Source organism: Perca fluviatilis, chromosome 9, assembly GCF_010015445.1.
Source record: "Perca fluviatilis chromosome 9, GENO_Pfluv_1.0, whole genome shotgun sequence".
NCBI classification, from domain to species: domain Eukaryota; kingdom Metazoa; phylum Chordata; class Actinopteri; order Perciformes; family Percidae; genus Perca; species Perca fluviatilis.
Genome location: NC_053120.1, coordinates 38865897 through 38881856, shown reverse-complemented (window position 1 = coordinate 38881856; position 15960 = coordinate 38865897). Strand labels below are relative to the sequence as shown.

General features: G+C 41.0%; 1 protein-coding gene across 1 annotated transcript; it reads right to left on the bottom strand.

Annotated features, from left to right (window-relative positions):
- Positions 1 to 1279: 1279 nt before the first annotated feature.
- usp46 (ubiquitin specific peptidase 46) lies at positions 1280 to 15422 on the bottom strand. The gene is made up of 9 exons (XM_039811582.1): positions 15049 to 15422; positions 11989 to 12069; positions 10527 to 10740; positions 6610 to 6848; positions 6005 to 6081; positions 5807 to 5890; positions 5533 to 5730; positions 4565 to 4643; positions 1280 to 4473 (listed from the first exon to the last, which is right to left on the bottom strand). Exons 1-9 carry the CDS (start codon positions 15082 to 15084, stop codon positions 4372 to 4374), a joined length of 1110 nt encoding a protein of 369 aa, XP_039667516.1. The 5' UTR covers positions 15085 to 15422; the 3' UTR covers positions 1280 to 4371.
- Positions 15423 to 15960: the final 538 nt, after the last annotated feature.

The following is a 15960-nucleotide window of genomic DNA, read 5'->3' as shown; positions in this document are numbered from 1 at the left end:
CAGTTTAGAAGTACAAACATATTGAATTCACTGTAGGGCACTTGATGCTGTAAGAAATAAATTGCACTTTGATAACTGTGTACAGAGAGGTTTTCTTTGTTGAAGTTTGAGGTGTATGAAGTATACGAAGTGTATTGCACGTCATATTTATACGGTTGTGTGAAAAAAAAAATCTTCCCAGCCCTTGTAACATGACCAATTAATATTTCCATGATGACTAACCACAATTTGTTGAAAATAAAAACAAGTTAAAGTAATAAAGAATGTGATGTGTTTTATTTAGCAAAATTACATTGTGTTGTTCATTCCTATACAATATTTCCTATATTTCTTAATATATTTTCAATTTTTTCCTCATCCCGGTGATCTGTGACGTTATCGAATGTGCGTCAGACTGCGGCCTCTCTCCTCACAGTAAAATAACATTGCAAATATCTTAAGTACGTGTGTGTGATTCAGCATATATGCTGTTCATTCATTTTCATTAAATATATGTTTGTCAGTTACAAATTGCATCAGCTGGGTGGTTTATGCTTCCACACATTTCCTCGGTGTACGCAGCCTGAACAAGAGCAGGCAGGAGTAGAAAACAAGGGAGAAGAGGAGGGGAAAGGTGGAAGTATCAACACACAAACTGTGCCACTCTCCTGGCAGCTGCCGTATTTTCTCTCCTGGGGGATTAGCTGAGGTTTCAGGGTGACTGAGAGGACAGAAAGCTGATAGCTATAAAGATGGACATGTCTAATATTCAGTGAAAACCAAAATCTAACTTCTTTAGATATGTTCTGGACAGACTTAGACGCTGTGGAGGTGACAAGTAGTCTTGATAATGTTTCTTTCTTTTCTTTATTTGAGAAAACTGATATATTAATGTTCTCCAGGGAACATCCTCATTTTTCTAAGAAGTTGGTATTAGGACGCTCTCATACAGGATTAACATGTAGTGAGATGACTAAAGCAATGTCCCAACATACATTTGTAGCTGGTTTTCAGTATAGTGAGTTCACACTGGTATAATCAACAGAATAAAATATACTCTACAAAAGTCAGTATGCATTCTAACATATGCTTGATTTAAAAAAAAAAAACATTTAATAAATTTTCTATTGAGAAAGACACAATATTAACATTACACATCACCGATTTAGCCATTTCTTTCTTTTCTTTTTTTCAGCCCCCCCATGCCTTTACACACATACAAAAGGAACTACGGAAGCACTGTGAGGCCCATAAAGCAGGCGCGCTAGAGACCTAGAAAAAAGACAAACAGTCCAGAAAGTTAGTTGAAAGTCATTTTATTGAACAGAAGAAATAACTCAAAATGAGTGCGTTAAACTGTGGTTCTTCATGTTAAAGCATTGAAGCTCATCATTGATAAAGTGCACTTTCAGTTTACAACTAGATGGAGACTCTGGATTCTTCTCTTCCTTCCCTCACACAGATCCCAGCTCTCCTAGGTAGAACACTATCACAGTAAGATATATCAGACCAAGTGCAACGACTGAGCGTTCCAGTGAGGGCGAGTGCATAAGTGTTGATGGAAGATCGGCGCGTTAAGAGTCTCTCTTTTCTCTCACGCAGGTCTAAAATGTGCTACGGTTTTCTATCCTGGCTCAGTTTAACCCAGAAAAATAAAATAAAAAATATGACAGATGGTGACAAATCTGATTGACTATGTAATTGAGTGATTGTAAAATAGCACAGTATTTCCTTAACAGGGTTTCATTTTATGGTCAGCATTAAGCTAAAATCATTTGCCATGAGTGTCTTTACATTTTAAAGATCTTCACTTTAAAAAAATATTTTCCTATTTCCAGAAGTGTTTCTCTACATAATATGTACAGCTGTATCTTTACAAAGAAAATAATGCTCTGTTAAAGACTGTTGCATGGTCAGTATTGACTCCAGTTTGGCACGTATTCCTCGTGACTTCACCCAGTAACAGACTAAACGGAAGAGACGGCAGAAACAAGTGCATTCAAAACCCAGAGTTTCACTATTTTCACTTTAAAATTCTGCCTTTCTTGAATAGACACAGACACAAAGCTAGCAAATGAATCCTATTCCTACCTCTTATTTATAATGAGATGCATTTGAAATGGTAATTCTGCTGATGTGCAGCAAATAGGAATGGCATTCACATGAAAACAAGTAGTTTGATGTCACACTATTCCACAGGGCGTGGCCACAGACCCTGGGGAATGAGCCAAAGAGAAAAAACATCTACAGTACAAGGGATGTCGTATGAATCAACATCAAGGCTTAAATGGGACTCCTATGGGACTTAGGATTCCAATGTGCTACATATGACACACACAGTTTACGGCATCAAAGTCAGAGACAAACCAAGAGAAAACTACTAAGCTGTAGTTCAGCATGGGAATGAAAAGAGAAAGAAAAGACAATGCTGGGTATGGTTATAAAAATAAAATGGAGGAAAGAACGCTGTAGCTAAGCTAACATCCTAGCAGGTAGTGTGTATTGCACATGGTGAAGGGGGTGGGGGCATTTACTTTGAATATTACAACCACACAAACACACAGCACTGGGAAAGAAATCAGCCACTTAAGAAACACATCTACTACTAACATTTAAATGTACTTTATATTAGTGTCACTGGGAACTCCCACACTGGACACCTTCACCTCTTATTGCACTCTTTTCACTTTTTTGTCAATTGAAAGATTGGGCAGTTCAGGGTTGGGTCTCACTTGCATCATGTTAACATGTCTTATCTTATGATTTAACATGTAAACTTTTAACAATTAAAAATATAACTGATACAATTATTTTCAGCTGTCCTATTAAAGCTGGGGTAGGCAGTTTTCTGGAAATGAAAAAAACAAAAAAACACCACAATTTCAAAGCCCGCAACATTTTCTCACAATCTCCGACATGCTTTGACAATATTTACGTGCGTTTTATTGTGTTTGTCAGACTCTCTTATAGACTTTTTTTAATAAGTCTGCTGTAATTTTGTTGGGTTGCTTTGCAGTGAAGGCAGTTGTTGCCAATGCTGGAAACTTTTTCTGCAGGATCTTCCGCAATTGAATCAGGCTTTCACCATCTGAAGAGACGTGCATCTGCATGTGTAAAACAGCGACTAGGAACGCCCTCTCTCTAAAATGTGATTGGCCAAAGTCTATCGTCACAGGCTAGGCTTTTCTAAAGCCTAAAAAAACAAAGCCAATAGTAGGTGCAAAAGTCCTCAGACCACTTGAATTGCAATATGTTAAAAGACTATTCTAGAATTTTTGCTCAATGACGCAAAACAAAACTGCCTACCCCAGCTTTAAGTTGTGTATTACATACACCGTGTCCTTCACACAGAGCTTAGACAAAAGAGTCTTAACATACAAAGCTCTCAAAAGAGCCATATTACACATTAACCTTCATTATATACCAGTCTGCACTACAAATAACAGAAATAAATATGTTAAGTACAATACATATGGGTTTTCTATCCGAATGAAAACGTATAAAGATTCAGCTGATTTGAATGGAGATCCATCCGACAGAGAAAACAGCAGGATTTCCTTTCGTGTGTAGTGTTGGAGCATGTTGGATTAAGTGTTGATCATATCTGATTATCTGACATGAGTTAAAGCACACACAGCGGCTCACAGAGTGGTTCTCTGTGGGGCAAAACAACCTCTGTACTGTCAACAGTTTCAGCTGTTGACCGTACCTTTTCTTTTCTTTTTTAAGCTTGTGAGTGCTCTCTAATTAGTGCTCAAATATTGCTTCTAAACCATTGAAAATGCATGAAATATATTATACAGTGTTTGTCTCCAACTTGATTCACTTCTCATGCATCTGCCAGAGACAGGAACATAGCAAAGGTGATGGGGAAAATAGCCCTAATCAAAGGAACTAAACAGGGGTGACGCATCATGGAAGAAGACCTTATATACATATAAATGATTTCAACAATTTCTGACAACAGTCTGTGTTGCACCAGACCCTTCAACCCAACCTTGTATCTGGTAGAGAATCACCTCTGCAGGCTCCTCCCACCAGTGTACACCTAAGCGTGTGGGACTCCATGTGAACATAGACTCCTTTTTTGTTTTTGTCATGCTGTTGAGCATTTTTTTGCTTTCATTTTTTAAAGTGCAGTCCAGATGCAGGTGACTAAAAGGCAAGAAGCAAGTTACACAGAGAGAGTGAGAGAGATGAAGCACAGGTAAAGCCAGAGGTTGGGGATGGGACAGAGGGTTGGCACGAGGTCGGACTTGGAGGATGGGAACAGGATGGGATGGAGATGGCAGGAGTCTGGGTCTGTTAGGCTGAAGGTAAAACAAAAAAAAAGAACAATAAAAAGGTCTCATCCTATTTTAGTCTTCTCCTGTGTCCCTGATCCAGCTCCAGTCACTCCCTGGACTGGTAGAAGAGGATGTATCCTGACTCAGAGTTCTTGGAGATGTCTGAGGTAAGCCCGTAAAACTCCTCGATGGCCTGGGCGTCAATTTTCTGCACAACACAAGCAAGATGTTGCTTACTGATGGTCAAGAACAACAGCGAATGTAAACGTACAGCAAAACAGACGAGTCAAGTGACGCACCTCCACAATGTCATCGTCAAACAGCAGCCAGAAGCCGTGACTCTTCACGATGGTGATGTAATGGCCTCTGTTTGGGCCGCTGATGAAACAGAGGCAAACAGTGAGTGTCGGTTGTAAATATGCTCTCACACTGTACTACCTCTGTCTCAGCTTCCTGCAGGAGCTGCTAAAGTCATGCGTGCAACAGAAAGGCAGAACACAGTTTGCCCACACAAATATTCATCGTTGTCATAATAGGATTTCAAAAATAATCAATGTTAAAGAAAGATTTGCATTTTTTAAATATCATTGATCATTATTTTGTAATACATACTAGAGCACCTTATCATCTTTAGGTCTAAATAACAAATTCTGTTCGGGGGAATTGTTGATTGTGATGTCACATTTATGTTAAAGGTATTCTTCGGCTAATCAGGTAATTCTAAGCAGTAATGCAGCAACTCCATTTATGAAGAAAAGAAGAGAACTATGCCCAAGAGCCACTCATGCTGCTGTTTTTCAAGGAATAGTTTGACATTTTGGGAGACATGCTTATTCGCTTTCTTGCCTAAAGTCTTGTCCTCACAGTGAGAATATTTCAAATGAACATGCTAATATTTTTCTCGTATGTCAAGGAAAACTCCTCACACATGGAGGTATTGATCTTCTCATCTAACTCTCTGCAAAAAAAGGCACATTCTAAAAATGCAAAACTATTGTCTTAATATTATATTGAATAAAGTGACGGGATACAGCAAGCATCAATGAGCCCTATTTTATAGTCGGAGGACCACCAGCTAAAACCTGTTTCTCATGGAGCTCAACTAATGTGAAGTCGGATCAGTGAGCCTGCAGAAGCTTAAGGGGATTAAAAGTCTCGAAACTTGACGCTACGATATATCTTTACATACCTAGTTGGTATCAAGTGCGAGCGCACTACGACTCACATCAAGGTCTTTTATTTTGGACTGGTATTTGGCATAGCGTACCTGCCACAGTGAACCACCACAGCTACGAGATCGTACATGCGATCCAGGTTGACTGCGTCCCCGGACGTGTTGAACAGACGGAGTTCCAGGGGGAACACCACTCGATAGGACAGCTTGGTGTAGCGGTGCAGCTGCTCCATGTACTTAAACCTCTTCAGGTGTAGTGCCAGGATCATAGGAAGCTTCTTGACGCGCATCCTGCGGAGAAGCACACGTGCTCAGAAAAGTGTACGGTGACACATGACGGTGGTGTTGAGCTCGGTGCTTTACTGACCGCTTCTGTGCTTCCTGCTTGCTGCAGCATGCCTCACAGTAGTATTTGTATTCACTGCACAACGTCTCTGTGTTACTGAAGTCCCTGGAGGGGAGAGCACGCCACAGGAGGGCTTGGTTATTCAATCTCATTCAGACCAAAGGGAACAGGACTGTCGGCCTTTTAACTGTGACTGAACGTGTAATAAATCAAGTCTACCTGAGGCAGTGTGTTATTGACGTGTTCTGCTCCACATCCACAGATAGATCTAGAAAATCTTCATCTTTGCTGCTTACCTGTCAAAGAGAAAGAGAGAGACCATAACGTAACTAAACTGGGGGTTTTCTTCGACTGAGCCAGTGAGGATAGGCCTGCTGTGCTGTGACATAACGCCCCACTTGCCCACACCTATACACACACACACACAGACGGTCTTTGAAATGCTGATTGTACCGAGTAGCTTTTGTCTCTGCGCACTGCCGCGGCGTGGTGTCGGCAGGGGTTGTTCAGGGCAACGCCTCCCACTCCTCGCCCTCAAAATTGTGAGGACAAAAGCCTCTGCCAGCCATGACGTACAGCGGGTGGCCGGAAGCCCACCGGGTGTGTTCAGCGCATTTTTTTTTATGTTGTCTTGTTGTATCTCTCAGCATCTCTGCAAAAGGCTAATCCCTTTTCCAGACTTATTCAGAACAGATCTGTTTTTCAGGGTGACACCGAGCCGGGGACAGATCTAAATATTAAATATACTACTCTCTAAGAAACAAACACTCAATAGGCGAATAAAGCAGAGCCACACACACACACACACACACACACACACACACCGTTTCACAGTTGAGGCAGCGTGTCTCATTGGTCAGTGTGCCCTGGAAGATATCGTGAACCCATGTGGGCTCTGTCTTGTTCTCAGTCTCGGTCTCCGTGGTGACGGCGGTGCCGTTGTTCTTGAGGCGCCCGTTCTGCTTTTCCTGCTTCTTCTCCTCTTGCAGGATGTCGGCCACCGTGTTCAGCAGGTAGTTGAGGAATTCGTGGGCATCCTGTTGCATGTAGTTGTCAAACAGATCTGGAGTAAGAGATAATTCATAGAGGGGAAATGATAGGGATGTCCCAGGCAAGTGTGTTGGCCACTGATCTTGATTCCAGCCATTTCATAATAATTAACTGAATCAAATATTAGTATTTTTGTACATAGTAATTCTGCACATTTAGCCTAAGGCAGGCCTATATTAAATGAATCACAGCTTCCCTTTAAAGAGAAAGTTTTATTCGCTTCTGACAGAGAATCAGATGAGAAGATCAACACTACTCTCACGTCTGTCTGTTTAATATGAGGCTACAGCCAGCAGCCTGTGAGCTTAGCTTAAAGACTAGAAAGAGGCAAAAACAGTTAGCCTGGCTTTGTCCAAAAGGAACAAAATGTACATAGCAGCACCTTTAAAGCTCACTTTTTAACTTAACACATTACAGTATATCTCACTTCGCTCAGTAACTTCCTGGAGTCTTTGCTAGTTGTCTAGCAACTACTCCCAGCCAAGTAACAGTCCGGCACTTTAAAGTGTTCATATTATGCTTTTTGGCTTTTTCCCTTCCCTTTATTGTGTTATATATCTTTTTTGTGCATGTTATAGGTTTACAAAGTGAAAAAGCCCAAGGTCCTCCCCAAAGGGACTTACCATCTCCAACAGAAAACACTGTTCACCAACTGCTCCAAACATCTCTATTGTAGTCCAGCCTTTACTTCAGAGACAGACGTGGTCACTTTGGAACACACGTTATAATGCTCGCCTAGCTGCTAGCATGGCACGCCCTCATACTCTGCTTCTGACTGGCTAGTAGTCCTTACCTAGGTACTGTCATGGTACGCCCTCATACTCTGCTTCTGACTGGCTAGTAGTCCTTACCTAGGTACTGTCAGGGCACGCCCTCATACTCTGCTTCTGACTGGCTAGTAGTCCTTACCTAGCTACTGCTCACGTGCGACTCCCAACAAAGATGGAACAGAAGTGAGATGTCTCAAACAGAGAGCTCAACACACAGGGTGAAAAGAGGAGCTGCAGCAATGTGCTGTACAACAAAAATATGGTGTTTTTTGAAAATTAAACCATGTAAACCTATCCCCGTACAACCTCTAAATACAAGTATGAACCTGAAAATGAGCATAATATGAGCACTTTAAGACATATTTTGCTGATTTAAAACCTCCAGCACTGTGTCATGGCAATGTGAGCAGCGTGTTTAGATGAATGGTGTTGGCTTCCCCTTCTTGACACCAGCGCACAAAGCTCCGGGCAGCGGAGGTCTGTAGAAATCCACTGGATGACGCGAAACGCGTCCGAGATCCGGCGGATGACAGCAGACCACCGCTGCCCGGAGCGCCAAGCAGGGAACACTGCCCACACAAAGATGACTCAGAGCTGATTAAAAATCAGCAAAAGTATTGCTTTAACCCACCGTACAATGCCCACTTGTCGTCCGTTGTTTCCTTGATTTTACATGTTGGTTTTTGTATGCACTACATAAGCCAGATACAAGGGGTTATTTAGGCTACTTGGCAGATTTTGCTACCTTCAGACAGAGCGAGGCTAGCTTCCCCCCCGTTTCTAGTCTTTGGCCTAAGCTAAGCTAACTGGCTGCTTTAATGATTTTCTAATTTCTGTCTTGAGAGACGTCTACAGTACTACAGATCACGTAAATAAAATCAGAAGGCGTCACCGATTATACCAACATTCATACACATGTGTATGTGAAAGTTAAAAAATCCAAAAAGTGAGGAGTGGGGGGGGAAAGAGAGCAGAAAAAAGACAAAAATGTCCAGAGAGGAGGCAGCTGACCAAAGCTGGATCCCAACAGAGATTGCATTGTTCATTCACATAAAGAGCTTCGTCAATATGGACAGCAGAGAACAGTCAGTCTCTGTCAGTGCCACTCTCTGAATGACCTTAGCTCCAACATGCCCCTGCCCTTCACCTCCAATATTCAGACTACATTAAAGCCAGCGCTGCTACTCACACGCAATACAAAACCACAACTCTCCATCCTGCGATTGTTTAGGAACATGTCTGTGGAGAAAACAACAATACTGAATAGAAAAAATAATCGTTTTACCAAACAGGTCTACAAAATGTCAGGAAATGGTGAAAAATGTCGATCAGTGTTTTCCAAAGCCCAAGATGACGTCCTCAAATGTCTTGTTTGTCAAGATATTCAGTTTACTGTCATAAAGGAGTGGAAAAAAACAGAACTAAAAACAAATAGACATTTTAGAAGCTGGAATCAGAGAATTTTTTTACATCTTTTTTATATAAAAAATGACTTAGACCGATTAATTGATTAGCAAAATAGTTTGAGATTAATTTGACAGTTGACAAACTAATCAGTTATAAATGATTTATCTTCGCAGCTCTAGCGGGGACATTTGGATTTCAGCCCCCTTTAGCATGCTCACTGTCAGACACCAAACCAACCAAAAGACCTAGTTCATGGGACACAATTTTAGTTGTAATAACAAGAAAAGCACAGGTGTAACTATTAAGTAATTAGCCACATGCCGGTGCTCTATCTGCTGTGAAAACTGTCCATTGTAGTGATTTCCTAAGTGTTATATCAAGCAAGTATCCTCTTTTAAAACCCAATTTAAAGCTAATTTTTATCTTAACTGATAATGTCGGGATTGCTTTAATGATCATATTATCTTTGACATGATTTTTTTTATCTTGTTTTATTCCTTGTTTAACTGAAAAGCACTGGAACTCATGTTAGTTTTTTTTTTATTATTATTGCTAACAAGCATCAGACAACACTAACACCCCATTTACACGTACATGATTATTTTGGGAAACAGACATTTCCCTTCGTTTGGGCCCTTCGTTTACACGCAAACAGAGAATTCGGCTCTGAAAACGAGTCTTTCCTAAACCTCCGGCCAGAGTGGAGATTTTGGAAAACTTTGTTTGCACGTTTGCATGTAAACTGAGACAAACGGAGGTTTAGGCAGCGAGGAAGTGAGGAAGACAAGACAGGAAGTGATTCGTTGCTTCCGTTACCATTTTCGGGATTCTGATTGGCTAACGTGGGCTTGAGATTCTTGTTACACTGCCACCTACAGGTTGGGCGTGCTCTTGACGGCATATATGCACGGGTACGTGTTAACGAACACTTTTCTGAAAACTGACAGCTGTGCACCATGTTATTTTTGAAAATGGAGAGGTTGAAATGTCCATCACGTGTAAACGTAGCATAAAAACACTTTTTCATAACTCTTCGTACAGTCTGCATTACCAACATGCATCCCATTATATTCGTTCACGGATTTTGGTGAATGTGGTCATTGAATGCATTTTGTGTGAAAGCAATGAAAAATGATTCAGTTTGTTCCAGATTAATCTATATCCACGACGTTCTACTTCCGGGATTGCTCCGTTGCCGCCGGAAATCCCGCCGCATTTCACTCTTTTCGGCCGGATGTCCATTTCCTTATGCTTTTGTGTTGGCATTCTAAACTCTGGTGGATTTGTGAGGACTATGGTTAACTGCTCCTCAGATCTCTGCAGGGTAAATCCAGACAGCTATCTAGACTATCTGTCCAATCGGAGTTTTCTGTTGCACGACTAAAACTACTTTTAAAACGTACACATGTTCCACCAAAACAAGTTCCTTCCTCAGTTTGGACCAATGCATGTTAGCAATCGAAAAAAAACAACTGTCATCTATGTCTTTTACTGAACCAGGATTGGGCTCTCACCGTTCTCTTTCCGTAGGCGGGAGATGAACTTCTTGGGCGGGATGACACCAACTTTCTTCTTCTGTGTGGCAATGGAGTGGAAGAGGTCAGCCAGGCATGTGAGCAGGTTCTCCTTCTTCTTCTGCTGGGCTTTGTAAGCCAGCACATTCTCCCGGAAAGGCCGGCAGAAGTAGAGAGCCTGGAGCACCGAGTTACAGTAGCATGTGTTTCCAAACTGAGGAAGGGGGGGGGCAGGGGCAAAGATGAGAACAGAAAGGGGGGTTTCAGTCCATTTATGAAGAGATTATTTGTTAAATGAGCTGGTGGAAAAATACAGATGTGATCAATTGTTTTATCCGTCTGGCAGAGACAGCATCTGCGGTGTTGAGAAACGTAGGTGTTTATGTGAATGCCATATTAAGGAATCAAAACATCCCTATATTGGCCAACAGGCTCACAAACACTCTTACCTTCAGTGCTAACTATCCAGCAGAGGACATGACTCACCTGAGTCCCATGGCAGTTCGTTTTGAAAAATGACACCAGTGTTTTTTTGGCCCTTTGTTAACCCTTGTGTTGTCCTCGGGTCAAATTTGACCCGTTTTCAAAGTTCATCATCAGAAATATGGGTTTCTTACAACCAAATTGCCCCAAAATAACTTGGATGCACCATGCTTCGCAGGTAAAATTAATGATTACTTTCATTGAATTTTTTTTGTTTTATTCAATTTCATAGCATTTGAAAAAAACAATTTTTAAATGGTTTTAAAACAGTATTTTGACTAAACTTTGACATAAACCTCCTCTGATCTCAATTATTTCAAACTCAAAAATTAGGTATAATGTCATTTAACCCTTGTGTGGTGTTCATATTTTTGTTACACAGCCAATGTTCCCGGGTCTGGTGGACCCACCACATTATTAGGCTTTTAAATTAATACAGCCATAACAATTTATGTAACAATACTTAACAGATGTTTACTTTAGCTCAATTACCAATGATATAAACATAATTTATAGTTTGTATTTTCCATTTACCCCTGTGAGATCACATTTATGAGGGGTGTACCATGTGCAGTCATTGAAAATAAGTTATTTTTTATGTTCGTCACAGAAAATGAGCCAAGGCCAATGAGTTTGAGTTAGAAAAAATAATAAATAGCATAATTTTTCTTTTAGCAAACATTGAAAATGGGTCCCACAGCCCTGAACTGATGTTCAGGGCTGTGGGACCCATTTTCAATGGACACAAGGATTAAATGAGATTTATTGACCATGAATAAAAAAAATTAAAAAAACATTGAAAATAGGGACAAAAATGTTTAAAAAAAGCACCCAAATCATCAAATAAAAGCGACAAAAACAACAGAAAAAGCACAAAAAAAAGTTCATTTTCAATTTTGTCCCCGGAAGGACAACAAGGTAACGGTCGAGGGGAAGACAACACAAGGGTTAATGTAGGAGAGGATTTAGTGATACTCACATTGACCAATCCAAAGTAGTGTTCATTGATTGGAAATTGCTCCGGGCCGATGTCTTTCTCCAGAGCAGAGGCATTGGTGCCCTAAAAAAACCAGAGACAAAATATGAGACACAAAGATGTTGTTTTTTGTCATCAATAACATCATCTTATACAACACAGTTCACTCAGTTATTATGGAGAGTTACAAGGCTAAAATGAAAGCCTAATTTGCTTAGTCTAGTTTACAGCCAAATGAATATGGAAATGTTGTGTAGTAAAGGACTACAGAGAGTTTAAAGCTGTAGATAAGAGATAAAGCTAAATTAGAGGCCTCTCTTTTGTGCAGTATAATTGATAAAATGATCCTTTCTGCCAAATGCCAATGCATCAATTTCCATTAGAATTTTCTTGCCAGAAAACCCCCCTAAAAACCCTCCTATCAAAGTTGAAAAAGGATATGGTCTAAAGACTGTCTAAAGTCCGGAGTATTTTGCACCTGATTGCAGAGACAGACCACTTATCTCTTGTCATAGCCTTTTCACTTGTCAGAGCTCAAAGCTTTTCCAAATGAACCACAGCTTTGTTGAGCGAACACAGAAGACAATTTAGTTCGGGGAAGGCTTTGACTTTCAATGACTGTCATTTCTCTCCCGTCAAAGCAGACAGTGAATACCTCTTTGTCCAATTTACCGCTTCCAGTCTGAGCACAAGTCCAAGTACAGTACTGTGTACACTACATACAAACCGATTCTTTCCTTGTGTCGTCTTATAATGCAAACAGTGACCTTTATTATACACAATTTAAGAGAAAATAGTGGGCAAATTCCTGAAAGTCCATAAATGTTGACACAAAACAGTGTGAGAAAAATGAAACATCCATGCAACTGCTACTGACGCCTGATGCCACATTTTGACTTCGGAGCTCCTCATTATAAATAGCAGGCAGCGGCATCATTTATTTAAAAGAAAAAAAGACTTATCCTTGATTGTCTCTAAGAAAACAATGCAGGCTTTGAGTACAGAACTGTGATGGGTACACTGGCAGAGCACAAGAATCCCAACACCCACAGTCTTTGCTCACTTGCTTTGTATTATAAACACATATTGTTGGAAAACCTTTTCTGCCTCACCTTTAGAATAAAGTCTTTCATTATGTGCTTTTAAATGTCTGAAAGTCCTTACCAACATATTGCCAGTAATACATGTAATGAATGAGTGTACTGTTGCCCTAAATATACCAAAAGAAGAATGAGAGAAAATCAATGTAACATTTTGACAAACTTTCCTCAGTCAAAACACAATCGGCCTGCAAGCACAAACTTAGTGCGATTGCTGAAGTCCGTCATGGCCGTGTCATGTATTAAAGCATTTATCTCTTTGCTTTGCTCCTGACAACAGACATGTAGCATGTAGTTTATGAGCCTGCAGGCACATTTCAATCGAAAACTAACTAAAGGAGTTACTGATGGTTTTGTTTTACACATCGGAAGAGTTTTGTCTGATGCAATGCAAAACAGTTTATTGCATTAAACGTCAGTTTGATTATGTGTCATTTTGTATACATTTGCCACATTGTGATATATCAACATTGATAGCAAAGCTAGAGTTGAAACGATTAATTCATATGTTGATCTTAAAAGGAACACGCCGACTTATTGGGACTTTATCTTATTCCCCGTATCCCCCAGAGTTAGATAAGTCCATACATACCCTTCTCATCTCCATGTGTGTTGTAACTCTGTCTGACGCCCCCAGCGCTAGCCTAGCTTAGCACAGATCCTGGAGATAACCGGCTCCATCTAGCCTACTGCTCCCAATAGAGATTTGCTCGCAGCACCTGAGAAGCCCCGCGGGGAGGAGCAGAAGTAGCAGTGCTTCGCCTTCTGAGAATATAGTTCCCAGTATGTATACGGTTAGAAGATGGCTGTGTGTCATGTGACCTTGTTATTTGTACACGCTGTGACTATACAAATCACAACATGTAAATAGGAAAATGTTGGCGTTATTTTGTCACTTATTGAGAGCAGTAGGCTAGATGGAGCCGGTTACCTCCAGGATCTGTGCTAAGCTAGGTTAGCGGTGGGTGCGTCAGACGGAGTTACGACACGCACGGAGATGAGAAGGGTATGTATGGACTTATCTAACTCTGGGAGACATTGGGAGCTATAGTCCCAATAAGTTGGCATGTTCCTCTAAAGGAGAATATCTGTTGTCGTTAATGATAGTCTCTCTGGGTTGGTTGGGTAAAACAATCGATTTGACGATGCCATCTTAGGCTGTGGGAAACTAATGAGCATTTTCCAAGACAAAATGTCAAACATTTACTGGTTCCAGCTTCTCAAATCTCAAGATTTGATGCAATTCTTTGTCATATATGATAGCAAAGTGAATTTTACAAAACAATGGATACATTTTGAAACTGATGTTGTGATTTCAACCATAATCACTCAGACCCACTGCAAACCAAAGCCCTAACACCGAATGTCTACCCAGGCTGAGTCCATTCAAACTTGACTCGTCTTTAGCAGTGCCGTTACACTTGTTAAGGAGGTCTATCTTCACCAATGTGTCTGTACACAACTCATAGAAATACATAGAACTTGTTTTGCATGGGATGCAGTGTAATAACTCAATGGATTGCAGACCAGCACTGCAGGCTTTTGACACATTAGTATCCAGTCTCAATAAAAGGGAAGGCTCCCTGCAGTAGCACCACATTATGCAATCACAAGCTGTCAAAAGCAGCGCGCTGCTTCGTTCACCTGCCAATCATCGGTGACAGCCACACTAATTGTACGTCGTGTCGTATCGCCGGAACGCACAATGTCTCGCGATAAGGAAGGAGCAGTGTGTAAAGGTCTACGACATAATTATGACTATTGAAGGTTAGCCTGTCTGAGCACCGACATCTGATAAAGTGGATAAGTAGTGACCTCTTCACTGTGTGTGTGTGTGTGTGTGTGAGTGTGAGATGGAACCCCCCCCCCCACACACACACACACACACACACACACACACACACACACACACACACACACACACACACACACACACAGATATATATCCAGCAAAGATACTCACCATATTACAAATGGAGGCGATGTTTCTGACAGTCATTTAGTTCACAGTGTCCTCCTCGCCGCCATCTTTATAAAAAAAACATGATTTCAGAGCAAGGCGACGCTGAGAAATGAAGTTAATTCGCAGCCGCGGCTGGAGGCCAGACTGCAAACCTCAAGCGTCAGAAAGCGGGCAGAGAGACGCGGAGCACCATGCAGCCAGCACGGAGCTGAGAGTCCCGCTGCACTCAGCGTCGACACGGCTTCATTGTTACACACATCTCAAAACCCTACAGCAGGGAACCGCCAAGGTATGAGGGGACGGCGGACAGACCAGTTGCAGGCAGCAGGTTGTTAGCAACGACCAGGAAACAAGCATGCTGTGTGAGGAAGCGAAGTAGCCCCGCCCACATGAGACAAATTCCAGAGCTGATTGGTTCAGATTTAATGAGTTTGATTGACAGGATTATGGAGCCATATAGAGACCTGGATGATCAGATTTAGGTGAACTGCAGCCAATCAACAGCAAGTATTTGACGCAATGCTGTGAGGAAGTTGTAGTTCTTATTTGGGATGAGTTTAAAGAGATTTTGTGGGATCTATGTAAAACTATGTTGTAATGAAAGAATCCCTAACGATATGCTGTAAAGCTATAAAGTTATAATTTTACATGTATTGATTCATTTATTCTATACAATTGATTATTTTGAAGATAAACAGATTCATTTAGTACAGGCAGGGCCGGCCCAAGACTTTTGGGGGCCCCAAGTAGAATTTGGTTTGGGGGCTCTCTACGTTGTAAATATTAGTTTAAGCACTCATAATGTGCAAATAAGCATTTAAAGACTAATGTGAGACCAATTAGCAGCAACTCTATCTTTAAATAGATCGGCTCTGATATAAGCTCAATTGTGAGACATTTCAAGCGCTCTTG

Coding starts and splice junctions, on each gene's coding strand:
- usp46 (XM_039811582.1), bottom strand. CDS start 15,084: ATGACTGTCAGAAACATCGCCTCCATTTGTAATATG. Junction 4,644..5,532: donor GTGGTGGTTCACTGTGGCAG/GTACGCTATGCC, acceptor CTGTTTCATCAG/CGGCCCAAACAGAGGCCATT. Junction 4,474..4,564: donor TTGACGATGACATTGTGGAG/GTGCGTCACTTG, acceptor TGTGTTGTGCAG/AAAATTGACGCCCAGGCCAT.